Source organism: Priapulus caudatus, unplaced genomic scaffold, assembly GCF_000485595.1.
Source record: "Priapulus caudatus unplaced genomic scaffold, Priapulus_caudatus-5.0.1 Scaffold136, whole genome shotgun sequence".
NCBI classification, from domain to species: Eukaryota; Metazoa; Priapulida; class Priapulimorpha; order Priapulimorphida; family Priapulidae; genus Priapulus; species Priapulus caudatus.
The window spans coordinates 109,544-123,552 of record NW_014577197.1 but is presented as its reverse complement, the minus strand read 5'-3'; the positions used below and the strand labels follow the sequence as shown (position 1 = coordinate 123,552).

The 14,009-nt window shown below is 38.8% G+C and overlaps 2 protein-coding genes across 6 annotated transcripts in view; one reads left to right on the top strand and one right to left on the bottom strand.

Annotated features, from left to right (window-relative positions):
* Window positions 1-9,475, bottom strand: part of LOC106806002 (uncharacterized protein C45G9.7-like) — a 25,614-nt gene extending 16,139 nt beyond the window's left edge. Inside the window, exons 1-2 of the mRNA XM_014807829.1 lie at window positions 9,470-9,475; window positions 1,061-1,063 (exon numbers count right to left, since the gene is read on the bottom strand). Of these exons, the coding sequence (XP_014663315.1) occupies window positions 1,061-1,063; window positions 9,470-9,471 (5 nt within the window). The 5' untranslated portion in view covers window positions 9,472-9,475. The remainder of the gene's footprint in view (window positions 1-1,060; window positions 1,064-9,469) is intronic.
* Window positions 1-14,009, top strand: part of LOC106806001 (nucleoporin NDC1-like) — a 14,730-nt gene extending 721 nt beyond the window's left edge. For 4 of the 5 annotated variants that reach the window (XM_014807827.1, XM_014807826.1, XM_014807823.1 and 1 more), the window contains exons 2-17: window positions 3,876-3,977; window positions 4,258-4,378; window positions 4,604-4,705; window positions 5,016-5,202; window positions 5,657-5,774; window positions 6,561-6,669; window positions 7,190-7,371; window positions 7,681-7,770; window positions 8,607-8,688; window positions 9,144-9,290; window positions 9,684-9,836; window positions 10,366-10,433; window positions 10,555-10,669; window positions 12,092-12,192; window positions 12,661-12,818; window positions 13,054-14,009. In XM_014807827.1, coding sequence (XP_014663313.1) covers window positions 3,918-3,977; window positions 4,258-4,378; window positions 4,604-4,705; window positions 5,016-5,202; window positions 5,657-5,774; window positions 6,561-6,669; window positions 7,190-7,371; window positions 7,681-7,770; window positions 8,607-8,688; window positions 9,144-9,290; window positions 9,684-9,836; window positions 10,366-10,433; window positions 10,555-10,669; window positions 12,092-12,192; window positions 12,661-12,818; window positions 13,054-13,117 — 1,857 coding nt within the window. In that variant the 5' untranslated portion in view covers window positions 3,876-3,917 and the 3' untranslated portion in view covers window positions 13,118-14,009. The remainder of the gene's footprint in view (window positions 1-3,875; window positions 3,978-4,257; window positions 4,379-4,603; window positions 4,706-5,015; window positions 5,203-5,656; window positions 5,775-6,560; window positions 6,670-7,189; window positions 7,372-7,680; window positions 7,771-8,606; window positions 8,689-9,143; window positions 9,291-9,683; window positions 9,837-10,365; window positions 10,434-10,554; window positions 10,670-12,091; window positions 12,193-12,660; window positions 12,819-13,053) is intronic. The other variant, XM_014807828.1, reaches the window with a different exon arrangement.

Below are 14,009 nucleotides of genomic sequence, written 5' to 3'. Positions count from 1 at the left end.
GAATTATTCAGTCTATTCCTAACCCTAACCCTAACCTTTGTTTACTTGAGATAACGCTGAAAATTAAAAACTGCCGGGCATTTAGGAAATCGAAGACCGTGTAACTCTGTATATATATATATATATGTGTCAGTGTGCAGCGGCAGCAGCAATGCATGGCGGCGGCGTGTGTTCACAGATGAGCATTTGGACGGCATTTACAGGAAATTGTCGGCAATAATAGGTGAAAGCAGGGAAAAATTTATTTTTCAGGGGCTACTTTTCAAGCTCGCGTGCATGAAAATAGCACTCTAAAATTTGGTTTTCATTGAACTCTATGCAAATCTACGGGGGCTCTTTTTGCCATTTTCGGGGCTCTTTTTGGCATTTCGGGGGCTAAATCGCCCCGAGCCCCCTGTATTTTTTTCACTGGGTGAAAGAGAGTATAGAAACATTAAGACTTTGGTAGTAAATAGATTTTCTATTTATTTAGCATTATATTTTATTGAAACGCTCTAAGTGCCTGTGCCCACAGGCACTTGAAGCCTACACTCAAATCTAGCTCTAGTAACTATAGCCCGCGTACAGTTGCTGCTGGCAAGTTGCGCCAGCGGCCATACCCGGCAACTGTACGCGGGCTACAGTTACTAGAGCTAACTCAAATCCGGAGAGACTCGGAGACATGATACAAGATTGTGTGGCACAGCTTTGCTGTTGATCCTGAGCGCTAATAGGGGATATGATAGAGCGGGATATGCGCACGCGACCGCGGAGATGTTCAAGTATGAAGCGCTGTCCGCAGTGGAGACGTGCGCCAAATTCGAAGCCCGGCGCACGTCTCCACAGCGGTCAGCGGATGGTCTGTAGTTTTTGAAGATAACAATGAAGACTTTATTCTAAATAAGAACTATCGGCGGCTAAATAAAAGCAATATACAGACCTTTGAGTTTCTTGACTAGTCAGTCAAAGGGCTTGTTGGGGGTCCAATATGCAGAGCGTCCAATTGAAATGGCCCATGAAATTGTCAAGTGGAATTGTGTTTTTCGGAACCCCAAATAAAATGTCTCCCTTTTACATGCACCCCCTCCCTGATCAATCACGCATTCAGGCGTAAATAATAACAGAGATAAAATTGTGTTGAGTTTATGGCTCTTGGCGCACGTGCATTGACGTACAAGACTGATGAAAGCACAGGCACTTGGAACGTCTCAATAAAAATAAATCTTCACACAATTTTTCACAATGATCGACCACCTGTGTGGAAAATAGGTGAACTTATGTGAAACATATACGGTTAGTACTTACTGTGACATATCCGTGACTAACTGACACCACTAAATCAGTGCGCTAAACAGCATGTTATTTTCGTATTTGTACCAAACTCTATCGTAGGAAACCGTTCTAGCTTAGCAGAATGCCCTAGTTCCTGAGATCGGCGATTTGGTGGTCCAATGGGTCCCCATATTTAAAAATATAAAACTCTGGTGCGACGTAGGCTGTGATTGAAAGACACAAAGTTTCAATCAACGGCGCGCCTCGTCATCATGGCCGCATCACGTCCAGTTGTTAACAATAACAGGTCATGACAATCTAGACTATACATGAGCAAAACAGCTTTGGCACTTGAAGTTGATGTTGAATGTTTTGTCACCCCTCTAATAATATTTGAAACGTGTATCGACACATAATTATCAATGCATATGTTGGACTGTTTCTGTCTTTACCTTAGTTTTATGCACGGAATCAATAACAGCTGACCCTATCATTAATTCATCCACCTGAATCATTGTATAATCAATACTACTAATACTACTACTGCGAACGCTTTCTGACCATAGCAGTCATTGCGCCCATAACTCTTAGCCTCCAGAGCTCACGATCATTTGCCAGTAGACGTACGTTGTTCCACACGTCACCACTAATAGGGAAATTTACTCTCTCAAGATCTTTCTTCACCACATCGAACCAGGTTGTTTTTGGTCGTCCGGGATCCCTTCACACAGGTCGAAAATACTCAGCGGTTGCTTTCTGAGCTGGAGCTGTTGGTGGCAGTCTCATCGCATGGCCCAGCCATCGGAGTCTCCTGATTTTAATGGTAGCGCTCCATGGGATGGTGTTGATCTTCTTATAGAGTATCTCATTTCTGACCTTGTCCAGTAATTTTATATGTAGGATCTTTCGCAGGAAACGTCTTTGGATGACATCGACTCTGTTCTCCAGATGTGCCGTGAGCACCCATAGCTCACTGTTATAAAGAAAGACGCTGGAGACGAAAGCTTCAAAAATACTAAGTTTAATTTCCAGAGATATGTAGCCAGACAAGAGAATATTTTTCAGTTTGTTGAAAACATCGGTAGCTAGGATCTTTCTTCTTTTAATATCCTCTTCTGTGTTAATTTTCGATCTTAAATATTTGCACATTTTCCAATCACAAGGGCCGTTTTTTCTGATTAGATGATATTCTGTTTTTCCTTTATTGGTTTCTAGGTTGGCTCTCTGTAGTTTAGCTGGTATTTGATTTTTTTTCAATTTTGTCAAACGCTTTAGACATGTCGAAAAGTAGAATGTGTAGGTCGTAATCGGCTGCGTTTATAGCTTTGTCTGTCAGAATCTTGATGGTGAAGACATGTTCAGTGGTGCTCCTACCTTTGGTGTATAATCAATAGAGTTGCATATTATTCATCTAGTATTCATCTAGGTTCACTAGTCTGAAGTGGTTATGAGAATAAACGTCTATAGTCAATCGCAACACAGTGTTGCAATACATAACTGTTTTTTGGTGTGATCACTGATAAGCCATATATCGGAAAGTCCCTGCCGCCATATTGAGATCGGATAAGAGGGGTGATACGTTGCGCTGATAGGGTATATGTCCCCCAGGGTACTGCCGGAGCGTACCCTGGGTACCGGACCGTACCCTGGTAACTATCTAATATGCCGGACCGTACCTCGCCTACTCCAAACCGTACCCTGACTTTCAGCTGATGTCGTAATACATACCGCTTGTTGGCAGGAATCGCGCCGCTTTATGCTCCCGTTCCTTATTTCCAGTCCGTTCCCGCAAAATATTCGTAACCCTTACCCTGTTACGTTTCACCTCCCGACCCTTTCTACAAGTGTCAGCGAGTCTATACATTTCCAACCCATTAAGATAATCATACAAATTTTCCTGTTCCACCACAACACTTGGAGCCATCTTTCAAAAATCTCGCGCGAAAATGCGTGAAAATGTCGTAAACATTGCTAAAGGAAAACGCATTCCTGATCATTGCGATATTTGCAAAAGGATTGCGCGCATCAGTGTATATAGGTTGAAATTTCTTCTTGGTTTTACAGTTTCCTACTCCAATCCAACTTTATAAAGATATCATACAGGTCTGTATGTATATTTCAAATTTTGCGACATCAGTAGTGGGCGAGGGTACGTTCCGGCAGTACCCTGGGGTACATAGACCCTATCAGCATAAGTTGCCTATATATATAACATAGTTACGATAGTACTAGTCTATGTTTTTGATCTATAATTCTCTTCACTAACATCGTACTTCAATTCACATGTGTGTTTCTGTTTACAGAAACATTTCCAAATATGATTGTGGTCATTTGGGATATTTTGTGTTAATGCAAAAACGCTAGAGTGTTTACATTAATCATGTACTTTCCTAAGCGTACCTCGGCCATTTTATCCCCCTTGTTCTATGACCTAAATAACACAGCTGGACTTTCCGATATCACTTATTGTCGTGTGTTTCTCTTTTTGAGAACTTAGTTCATGAACACATGTCATGTAGGTTCATGTGCCTATACATAAACTTTAAATCCAGCTTATATATTTCATCTCTATTGTGTTGTGGCCATAGTCGCTATGTAAGGATTTCTATTGTTACATTTTCCAGATTTTTTAAATTGATTTTGAAGTTTAAGCAGGCAACATCACTATGCAACCTGTACAAAGTGGAATTATGTTGCCGAGTCTTCAGCAGTGGTTCGTCAGTCAGGTAGAGTATTTTTTAATGTAGGTAGGGTGGAGAGGATATTTTCCACGGCATTATATATATATTACTTCTAATATCTAAATAGGAATTTATACGTGAAATTGCATTATTCTAATCATTTCCCATAACACAGTTATTACTGTGGGAGTGTAACCATAATCGTTTCAGTAACTTGAGTGCCCAGGACATATTTGTATTACTGAACATAGGTAGGATTTATTGTAGTTGTCTTGAAATTAATTTGGTGGCTTACATGTAAGAAAATTCATCATGAACATTACAGGTGTTTTCGTGGAGAGCTGGAGCAAGTGTCGTATGGTCGCTGATACTACTACCAGCTTTGTTCTTTGGATTTACCTTGATTGCAGGGTTTTACCCTATACATTTAATAACTTGGATTACAGGTGGGTTCAAATCAATAAGACGATTCAAGGACTATACATGAACAATATATATTATTTTAATCATCATGCATTGCAAAATAATGTTTTATTATCTATACACATTCACTTAAAAACCGTTTACTGTATCGTTGATCAGAAATAATTGTTAATATCTTATGAAGGGGTTTCTGTCACATGTGCATTTATGACACATACAAATTGTTATTGTTTGTGTTTGTGTTCTAGACTGGCTGTGGCAGATGCTCTCTCTGATGACATGGTTTCATTTATTCCTTATTGGAATTACTACAGCAGTCATTGCATCGCTGAACTCCTCTTACTATGCAGGTAAGTAGAAGCAATATTATTCATCCCTAGCCATTTCTTTGCGCATCCCAAAACAGTGAGTAATGATCAGTAAAGGATGAATTTCAAGCAACAAACTTTCCCGAGTTTTGCTTAACATTTTACGTGATCACAAATTATAGATATGTGGCTGGTGTGTATTGATATAGTAGCTTTAATTTTCTAGTTAACATTATGAATATAAATAAAAAAGATTTTGTCAATATAAAATTTTATAGGTATCAAGAAAAGATGTAGGTGAAATAAAATTGTTCTGGGGTCATTATTATGTGTACATAATTAATATTTTCAGTTGTTCCTACTTTCTATCGGACTCGACTGCTGACGATTGGCAGTATGCTTCATGGGAGGAAAATCGCTCATGCGCTAGGTCACGCGTTCGCAGCTGCACTCATCACCTGGTTATTCATGAGAGGTCTGCCAAAAGAGTACCACAACCTCACCTCTATCTGTTTGATAGAAGGAGTGAACAAGGAAATGTACGCGCTTGCCTGCTTTGCTGGCTGGTGTTAAATACAAATTGAATTAATACATGAATATGCATGGCCTTAAGCGATAACCGTTTTTATTGCATTAATCTCAAAAAGCTAGAAAACCAAATTGCAATTTTATCACTTCAAGGATACATGTTTCCACCAATAATTAGAAGGAAAGCGCTAATACTTATTTGAGCTAAATTAGTGTTTATTTAGAGTAAAGCCAATTTTTTCTGTTCAATATCAATAAGAAAGTTAACTGATAAAAATCACCTCACTTTACAATAGTGATTTTTGCTGACATCTACGTTGTGTTAATTGTAATAATGGACATTTACAGAAGGAAATTAATTGTTTAACAATATCAGAATGTTTCACAATTTGGCAGGAATGCTGCAGTAGGTTGGCATGCATTGTAATATTGCTTGAATACAAGTGTGGTATGTATTTCTTGCAGTTTGTGTCTGAATGAGCGATATTTCTTTGTCGTGCTTCATGCATTGTTCGTGGGAGCCATCTACTCCGTAGTGTACTTCAAGTGTGGCAACAACTGCATTTCATTTCCTATAATCCAGGTATGTGCTACTGCAATTACATTATACTGAATTAAAAAATAGGGAAGAGCCATAGGACAAAAACTGGGTAAGAAGGTTGAATGACCGATTATGACTTAGGTAATATATGTATTTCATTTTCTTTGCAATTTTCGTTTCTTAATTAACTTAATAACACAAGTTAAGTCTTAATTAACTTATAACACAATCAGATGCTTTTAATGTGCAAAACAAATTTGTGATTTCACTGTACCTAACAATACCACAGGAAGTCAGAAATAGTAATGTCGTCATACCACTTGGAAAGTATAAGTGCAGTCGAACAAAATCATGAAATGTGAACTAGGCTAAAAATATTATCACACCAAAAATTTTGCTAGTGTCTGTTTAGGTAATATTTAAAGTCAAGTCTTTGATGTAATTCTTAGAAACATGTTTGATGAAATTTACATCGTCGTTTACATGTAAGGCCATCCTTAAAAAATTATATGTTTGCTGTCCTCCGACCTACCCACGAAAATAGCCGCGACCCAAAAGTTTTTTTGGACATTTTGGGTTCCATTTTTTTTTTCTTACATTCCTCGTAGTTAAGACTGAAACACAAAGCATGTGTGGCAAATATGAGGACAGACTTAAAATAACTATTATGCCTCACAAAAAAAGACCTACTTACCTACCCACTAAAAAAATCATGGGTCGGGGACAGCAAACATAGAATTTTTCAAGGATGGCCTAATTTACATATGCAAGTCTACTTCTGTCGTGTTTTGCTCGATGCTTAATTATCTCCGGTTTTTCGTTTTTCAGCAAACAAAATTTTTTAAAGTGAAGAGCTTCATCGTTCCTGTGTTCATTGCTTCGTCCATAAGTGCAGCGAGACGACTAGGATATTACTACATACTCTATTTCTTATTTGGTGAGTTTTACCACAGTACAGGGGAAAAGAAGCATAGCATGGCTACCTACTTCTGCTACGCCTGGTAGTTAGATAGTAACATGCAAGAATAAATCTTAACATGAATAGACCAGTGACTAGAGATTTTTATCCCTTTCTGATGCATTTATCATGATCTGTCCAGCAGCCCCCATACAACATCTTCATTGGTGTTGACACTTTCGATTTTACCAAGACACAATAATACGTTTTCCACAGTAATTGTTATATTATAAGCAATTTTAAATACAGCTTCATTGGCTAAAAGTTAAATGACTAAATATTGCCTGCAAAAGATTACACGAAAGCGTGTGATAAGTTTTGTATTTTTAGCTAGTTTAAGAGCAACCTTGTCACCCGAAGGTTCAACAATATATATATTAGCCATAATTTTGATTTAAAAAAAACCTGTAACGCAAACACTTACGAGTAACGTGCACACGCTACTTTCCACTCGTGATGTGTGTTTGATGGCGTTGTGACGTCGCACGGGTGTGCGCAGGAGGCTACTTGAAGACGCTGCTGCTGTCGGCGCTGGGCGTGCAGCATAGCGACGTCATCTCCTTCAGCTCACTGTGGGGCATGCTGGACCTGTCCCTGCTCGTCACGACGTGGGCGAGCGGCACCCTCGTGCTCTGCACGTGGAACCTGGCGCTGCACATCTTCAAGGTCTACGTCACAGAGGTGATTGTTATCGCACGGCGTCCCCGGGCGCGTTCAACGTGGGCGGGGGAGGGTTTTGTTGGGCGGAGAGGAAGGAGGAGATCGCTCGAGCGACGTTCGATGAAGCGGTTTCAGGGAGTGTGGTCTTGGTCGACGTGTTGCGTAGAATTTTAGCTAAACGGTCGAGTTCTGTACAGATGTGCAGTGTGTGTGTGCTTTTCTAGCTCTAGGTAATACGATGCTGACGTCATTGCAGCATATGCTTCTAAAATTGTGAGAACGTTGATGCGACGTGTGTGAGAAAATCTTGCATTCGTCATTCCGTTGCAGCCTTTCCAGTTTCCCGTTGAGAGCTCATTCCACGATGACAGAAATAGGTGCCTGCATCAAGCGCTTTCAGCCACCCATCCTCTTGTTAAGGTATGGCTTAGCATGAGTGCAAAACAGTATTATAAGGTGAAGCACAAACATGGTCTTCATAGCAAAATGTTTAATTGTGTGCTTCCGTGATTTAGAGGCTATATTTACAGAAACATTCTGCTAGTAAGGCAATGGCGATTATTCTTTGAACAAAAATGGGAAAACCAGCTCGCTGTAACTTCTCACAATTTTCCCTGTTGATCAGTCATGTTAGGTGGCTGGTATAACATATAAAATGGTAAAACTCACACTCTCAAGGGACTGCTCACTATTAATATATATATAGGCAAGACTAAGCGCAGAGCTCCCAATAAAATTTAAGATACGTACATTTGTACACGACAATAAGAGAGTGTTACTACGTAAGGTCAACTGGAAATGCCAGTGTAATTATAATACACAATTGATTGGGGTTTTATATACACGCATATATATATATATATATATATATATATATATATTATATATATATAATATGCTCACGCGCGTACACACATGTGCGCATGCACGCACGCACACACACATACGTGCAAGCTAATCGTTGCTAGAACAACAATTTGTTTTGAAATGGAGCAATCGAAACAATGGAAAACACACATATATATATATATATATATATATACTATTATAGGCAAGCCTAAGCGCAATGCACTATGGGATGGGGGGTACCATACCACGAAGTCCAGCAAAAAAATACACTCATCCTATATGTGTGGTGCTCTGCTCTCGCGGGCCTTCGGCCCACTCGGAGCTCCGCTATCAGGCTATTCCATGTTACCAATGCATAAAAAATGTTGTTGGTAAGAACGTTGTTTAATATTTGTTCTGTTCTTCAGTATCTTGGCTTTCTGGACCTGTGGATGCTTTCACAGCAATCCCCCAAGAGAAGGAGAGAGATATTCAGTCTGTCTCAGCCTGGTAAATCTCTTAGACCTGTCATCATAACGCAATACAGTAACTCCTTTCAGTTGTTATAACGCCTTCATGCAATTTGTTTAGTTTGTAATCTTTTCGGCATACACATTTCTATGTCATGTAAGGAATTTTTTGAGGTCGTGAAAGGGTGACAGGTAGTATTTTCCCTGTAGAATTAAAAAAACACTGGCGTGTGATTGCACATTCTGTTGCATTCCAAGGATTAAAGATGAGAACTAGAATATAGTGCTGCATTATCCCTTTTGTATATCATTCTATAATGGTAATTCATCTTTAGTTGAAAAAAAATTGATGAAACCAGAGTTTGTCCCTAGATTCTGCATCTCATTTCCTAATAAGTTGCCAGCAATGTATTGACATTTATTTTCTAATGTAGTTAATACGTTCAATAAGTTCTATAGTCTTATCAGAGTTTTACATGCTTAAATCTATTGCAGGCGGCCATCCACATAACTGGAATTACGTACAGACAGAGTGCATGACAGTCATAGAGCATCATGTGAATAAGCTAACCCTCTTCAACGAGAGTAGGAGCCAGTCGTACGGCAGTGACAGGGCAAGCAATTACACTACCGCAGGTGTGTGTAAGTAGAAGTGAGTCATTGTGTGTATCCATTAATCGTTAATTATGCCTGTGTTTACATAATCTCGCTCTCCCGACAACCGTTTGTAGTAGTACCTCTTGAATCTGTCGGTGGCTGGTAATTGATTACCGCGAGAGTTTTAATATGCTGCACTTACCGAGGGCTCAACAATCTGAAACATGAACTCTGCGGTTTGGTTAAATACTTTGTCAGTCAACTAGCCTCTTACGTGACAATTTCCAATACATAAATTTTGTTAGACAAAAATGTAAAATTATCATTGCATAACAAGCATTGTGTGTATAGCATCGCAACGACACAGGTTTTAATAAGTTAGCAAGCATAATAAGTCGTCAAATCAACGTAAAGTGAGGTTGGTGTGTGCCTTCATAGATCACCATGCAGCAAAGGACTCGCTGAAATGCCAGCTCATGTCACCGGCTTCCCAGGGACAGGGCATTCCACGTGCAGCTACACCTTACAGGGCAAAGTCTGCCTCACCGGGACAGGCTGGCAAATATGACTGGCCCTATAGATACTACAACTGTACGTACAGTGATCACGTGGCAGGGAGAGTATCACTCTGGCGCGCTGCTATGGCTATGCTTGACTAATTGGTTGCTACACCATACGTCTTATGCATTATAAAGTGTATTCTATATATTGCATGACAGATCACCTTAATCATAATGTCAGAATGGATCAATGGATCAGCAAATGTTTGGTTTGCTACTCCATAGCATATACTTTATCATTATTTTCAGCAGGCAAAGCATGCATGCTAGTGCATTATAGAACCTGGTAAATGCTCAGAAAAAGTTTTCATTTACTTTGTCAATTGTTGGACTATATTTCTCATTTAAAATTTTATAATTTTAATTGGAATTTAAAATTCTGATGGGCCTGGTAACACTTGTTGTGTGTATATTTATATTTTTTATTTGGCTTCCTTTCAACCCTAAACATTTGCCCAGATGCAACCCAACACAGACATTTTCAATGCCATACTGTGACAAACCTTGGCTGTGCCGTTTCATTACAAATGTGAAGCAAATAATTCATTCTTGATTTTCAGCTCATGGTACATTGGTTACTGGTAGTGTTCCTGTGTACAAGACATGGCTTCACTACAAAGTATATCAGGTATGTTTTTGTTCAAACTGTTGAAGATTCAGATTAAGTGCACCTATGGAAATGTTTCAGCCGGAAAAGCTCTCTGGTTTGCTTTCAAATTCATTGCTATTCGGATTTATTTCCCTTGCAGATTGTAGAAGACTTCAGAAGAAGGCCAGCTGTGGCATACTTCATTAGTGATCTGCCAGAAACAAAGACACTTGAAATACTGTGTGAGACTCAGCTCTGTGTATGGTCTATCGAAGGTAGATAACCTGTTATTTAATAATTGGTTGATAGCCCTAGAAAAATAAGTACAGTTAAACTAGCATAAGTCATCATCGTCTAAGTCGTCAATTCGCGTAAGTCGACATGGAAGTCAAAGTCCCGATTCGCTTTCATAGTAAATCCATTGGAATAGCCCCGCCTAAGTCGACATTAATAAGTCGTCATTATGTACAAGTCGACGCCCTCAGACAAGTCTCATGTAATACAAACAACAGTAATTTCCCATTTGTAAGTCTTCATCAGAAATGCCGATGGCGCAGTGTATGGTCTAGGGAATGCGCGAGCTGGCTGTCGCAGACAGATTGTTTGAATCGCCTTGTTTGGGTGATACTCCATTAGGAGTGTTCCCAACTTTAATGTCATTAATGGTCATAATAACATATATATATATAGGCATGGTTCATATATTAGTTTGTGGTTTATGTCATTTAAGTTAGGGTACTAGGGTTAAGGTAGGATTACTCCAATCCATTAATCATTAATCATCTAATCATTAATCATTAATGATATCAAAGTTGGGAATACTCCTAATGGAGCGTTAACATATATCCTAATGTATCTGGGGTGATAACTCCATTAAGGAGTGTCCGCCTAACGTGTTGGATGAGCATTAATGATGAAATTATTGATAATCCTGAACCCTACAACCCTAACCGCTAACGCTAAAACCACATTAAAGCCACCAAACAATATATGACCAGCGACCATAATATACTATATTATATATATATATATATGTTATTATGACCATTAATGACATCAAAGTTGGGAACACTTCTAATGATGTATCACCCCAGATATGCTGGTCTCAAACGTGTCGACTTATGCAAGTTTTACTGTACAAGCATGAATGCAAATACGCTAGCAGTTGTATAATATTCAATCACAGTTAGGCCTGCATATAAAGTTCACTCAAGGGAAATGTCAAAATCGTAATTTCTGTAAAAGTATGTGCTAACATAGATTTGATGCCACACTTAAAGCTGCTTTTCTAGTTTGTGGTAAGATTTTTGGTTAAAATTGTAGATTGGTGAATGGCATAAAGTTTCTGGTACTTGAGGAATTAAATGCCCATCACAGAGAAATCTGTGATGATAATGATACCATGTCAGTGTTGTGAGATAACTGCAAGTATCATGGCGTCTGCTCCAAACATAAGCCCGACTCTTATTATGGCGTCATAAGTGATAAAATTGTTGAATAATTGTTGACATCATTTGCTACTATACCACACCTAAGGAGTAGGATTTTCACTAGATGGCACGTTTCTCAGCTCAGAAAAGCTCTTGAATAGCAAACTCCTTTTGACATAACCAAATGCTTTCTGCCTGCTATGAGCTATCTATATCGTCCGATTATCATTTTTTTCCATTTCAACATGCAAATTGTTTTTTTCTTAGCTCTTTCACACTTGGTCGCTGCATCGTATGGAGAAGATGAGTATGGTGTTGTTCAGAAAGACCTCTCAGGGATAGTGTCATCCTTACTGGAGCTTCAAGCCGTAAGTGCGTTAATGTTCGTAGAAGACGATGACATTTGTAGTTATCTCCACACCTGTCTGTCAGGTCAGTGAACACCGAGTCACACAGACATGTGACACACAGACAGAGATGCAGGTTTTGAATTTCATCGATGAACAGCTATAATGCTATACTATTGACATATACCATCAGTCAGCTTGGAGTACATTGAATAGTAGCACATATCATCAAAACCATACTATGACACGCTATCTTGCATATAAACATGTTGCGCCTGGACTTGAGTGAGTTACTCACAGAACACTACTTTGACTGGCGATGTTGATTTTCAACGTGCAAACTTCGAACCCAGTTTCCTACTCAATTTAAGTTGTGTCTTGATTGCAATATGGTAAGTTTTCCCATGCACACTAACTACGCTACTAATAATAACTTGTTGATTTTGATTTTATTGTGACTTATATTGATTATAATTATATGCACACTAGGCCCTCGACAAGCATGTGAAGGTGATGGCGCCACTACAGAGGCGACCTAGTAGAAGCTCGGCCGGGTACGTGGACGGCAGCCAGCGACTTGTGGTGCTCTGCTCCGCCTTGAAGAGCTCCATCTACAGAATAGTGACAACGTTTCACAGCAACTTAGGGTACGTCGACACAGGGTAAAAAAATCGCACCTGCATCTACATTTACTGTGAATTCGTGTTGAACTTTGAAATATTAAGCACAGCATTGCAAAGTGTGTACAAATATGTATAAGCGTGTATACTATATACTTATACATGTAAATAAAATATGTATGAGAAGTATAAACAGTCACTACAGCTGTGTACACAGAATGTTTAAGTGTAACCGCTGTCTTACTTTATTGTGTCGTTTCAGTGGTTTGGTTCTAATACCAGAGCATCGGAGGAAGCTACAGCTGTTCTGTGATTACAAGGAGTAAAAGGGATGCATTCGGTCAGATGGCAAAGTGTATCAGTAGCTATTCTTCAAAACGGAAGTATAGATTTTGTTTTGTGTGTCATGAGGAAATGCCTGGTTGACTAGATTCAACACTGACCTTGTTAGCATGTGCACTACAGTCAAGTCTCTAAGTACCAACCACCCATGGGACTGTCCATTTTGTTCGACTTTCTGTGAAGTTCGGTTTATAAGGTCCTATTCTAGGCATATCTTGCACGTTTGAGATGGTGTTGGGACTTACAAAATCGTCGTTTTATGTGAGATTCGGTTTTGAGGGTGTTCGAAATTTAGAGAGTTGACTGTACTTGAAAATACATACCGAGTCAGTGGCGAGTCACAAGGTTAATTTGGTCCAAACATGACATTGTACAAAATGTGAATGATGTGTCTAAATGTGTAATTGTTCAAACCAGTTTTAAGTTTTGTATAACATGATATTTTAATTCCTATCAAAACTTTCAACACCCCGTCCCAAGAAAATTGGTTTAAAAATAATTTGAACCTAAGAATATTTCAGGCATAAGTGAGGCTTGATTAGGAGTGTCTTAATTTTTGCTAATTTACATTAACTGAACACAATTATGATTATCGTAGCTAATATTCAGTTTATGTACTGCCATATCTGTATAACAGATGTACTGCAATTTGACTGTTTTTTATCCAAATATCTGTAAGATGTGTTAAGTATAGGTCTGTAATTTTTCAGTTTAACTGGTCTGTTTACTGAATGACAGTCTCAAAAAGAAGCCATTGTCTTCATTTAATCTTAATCGATCAGAATATGCACAATTGTTTAATTTCTGATTATATTAATATTGTAATAACTACAGTTCTACATTTGTGTATAGTAAATTATGTATATAACTTCTGTT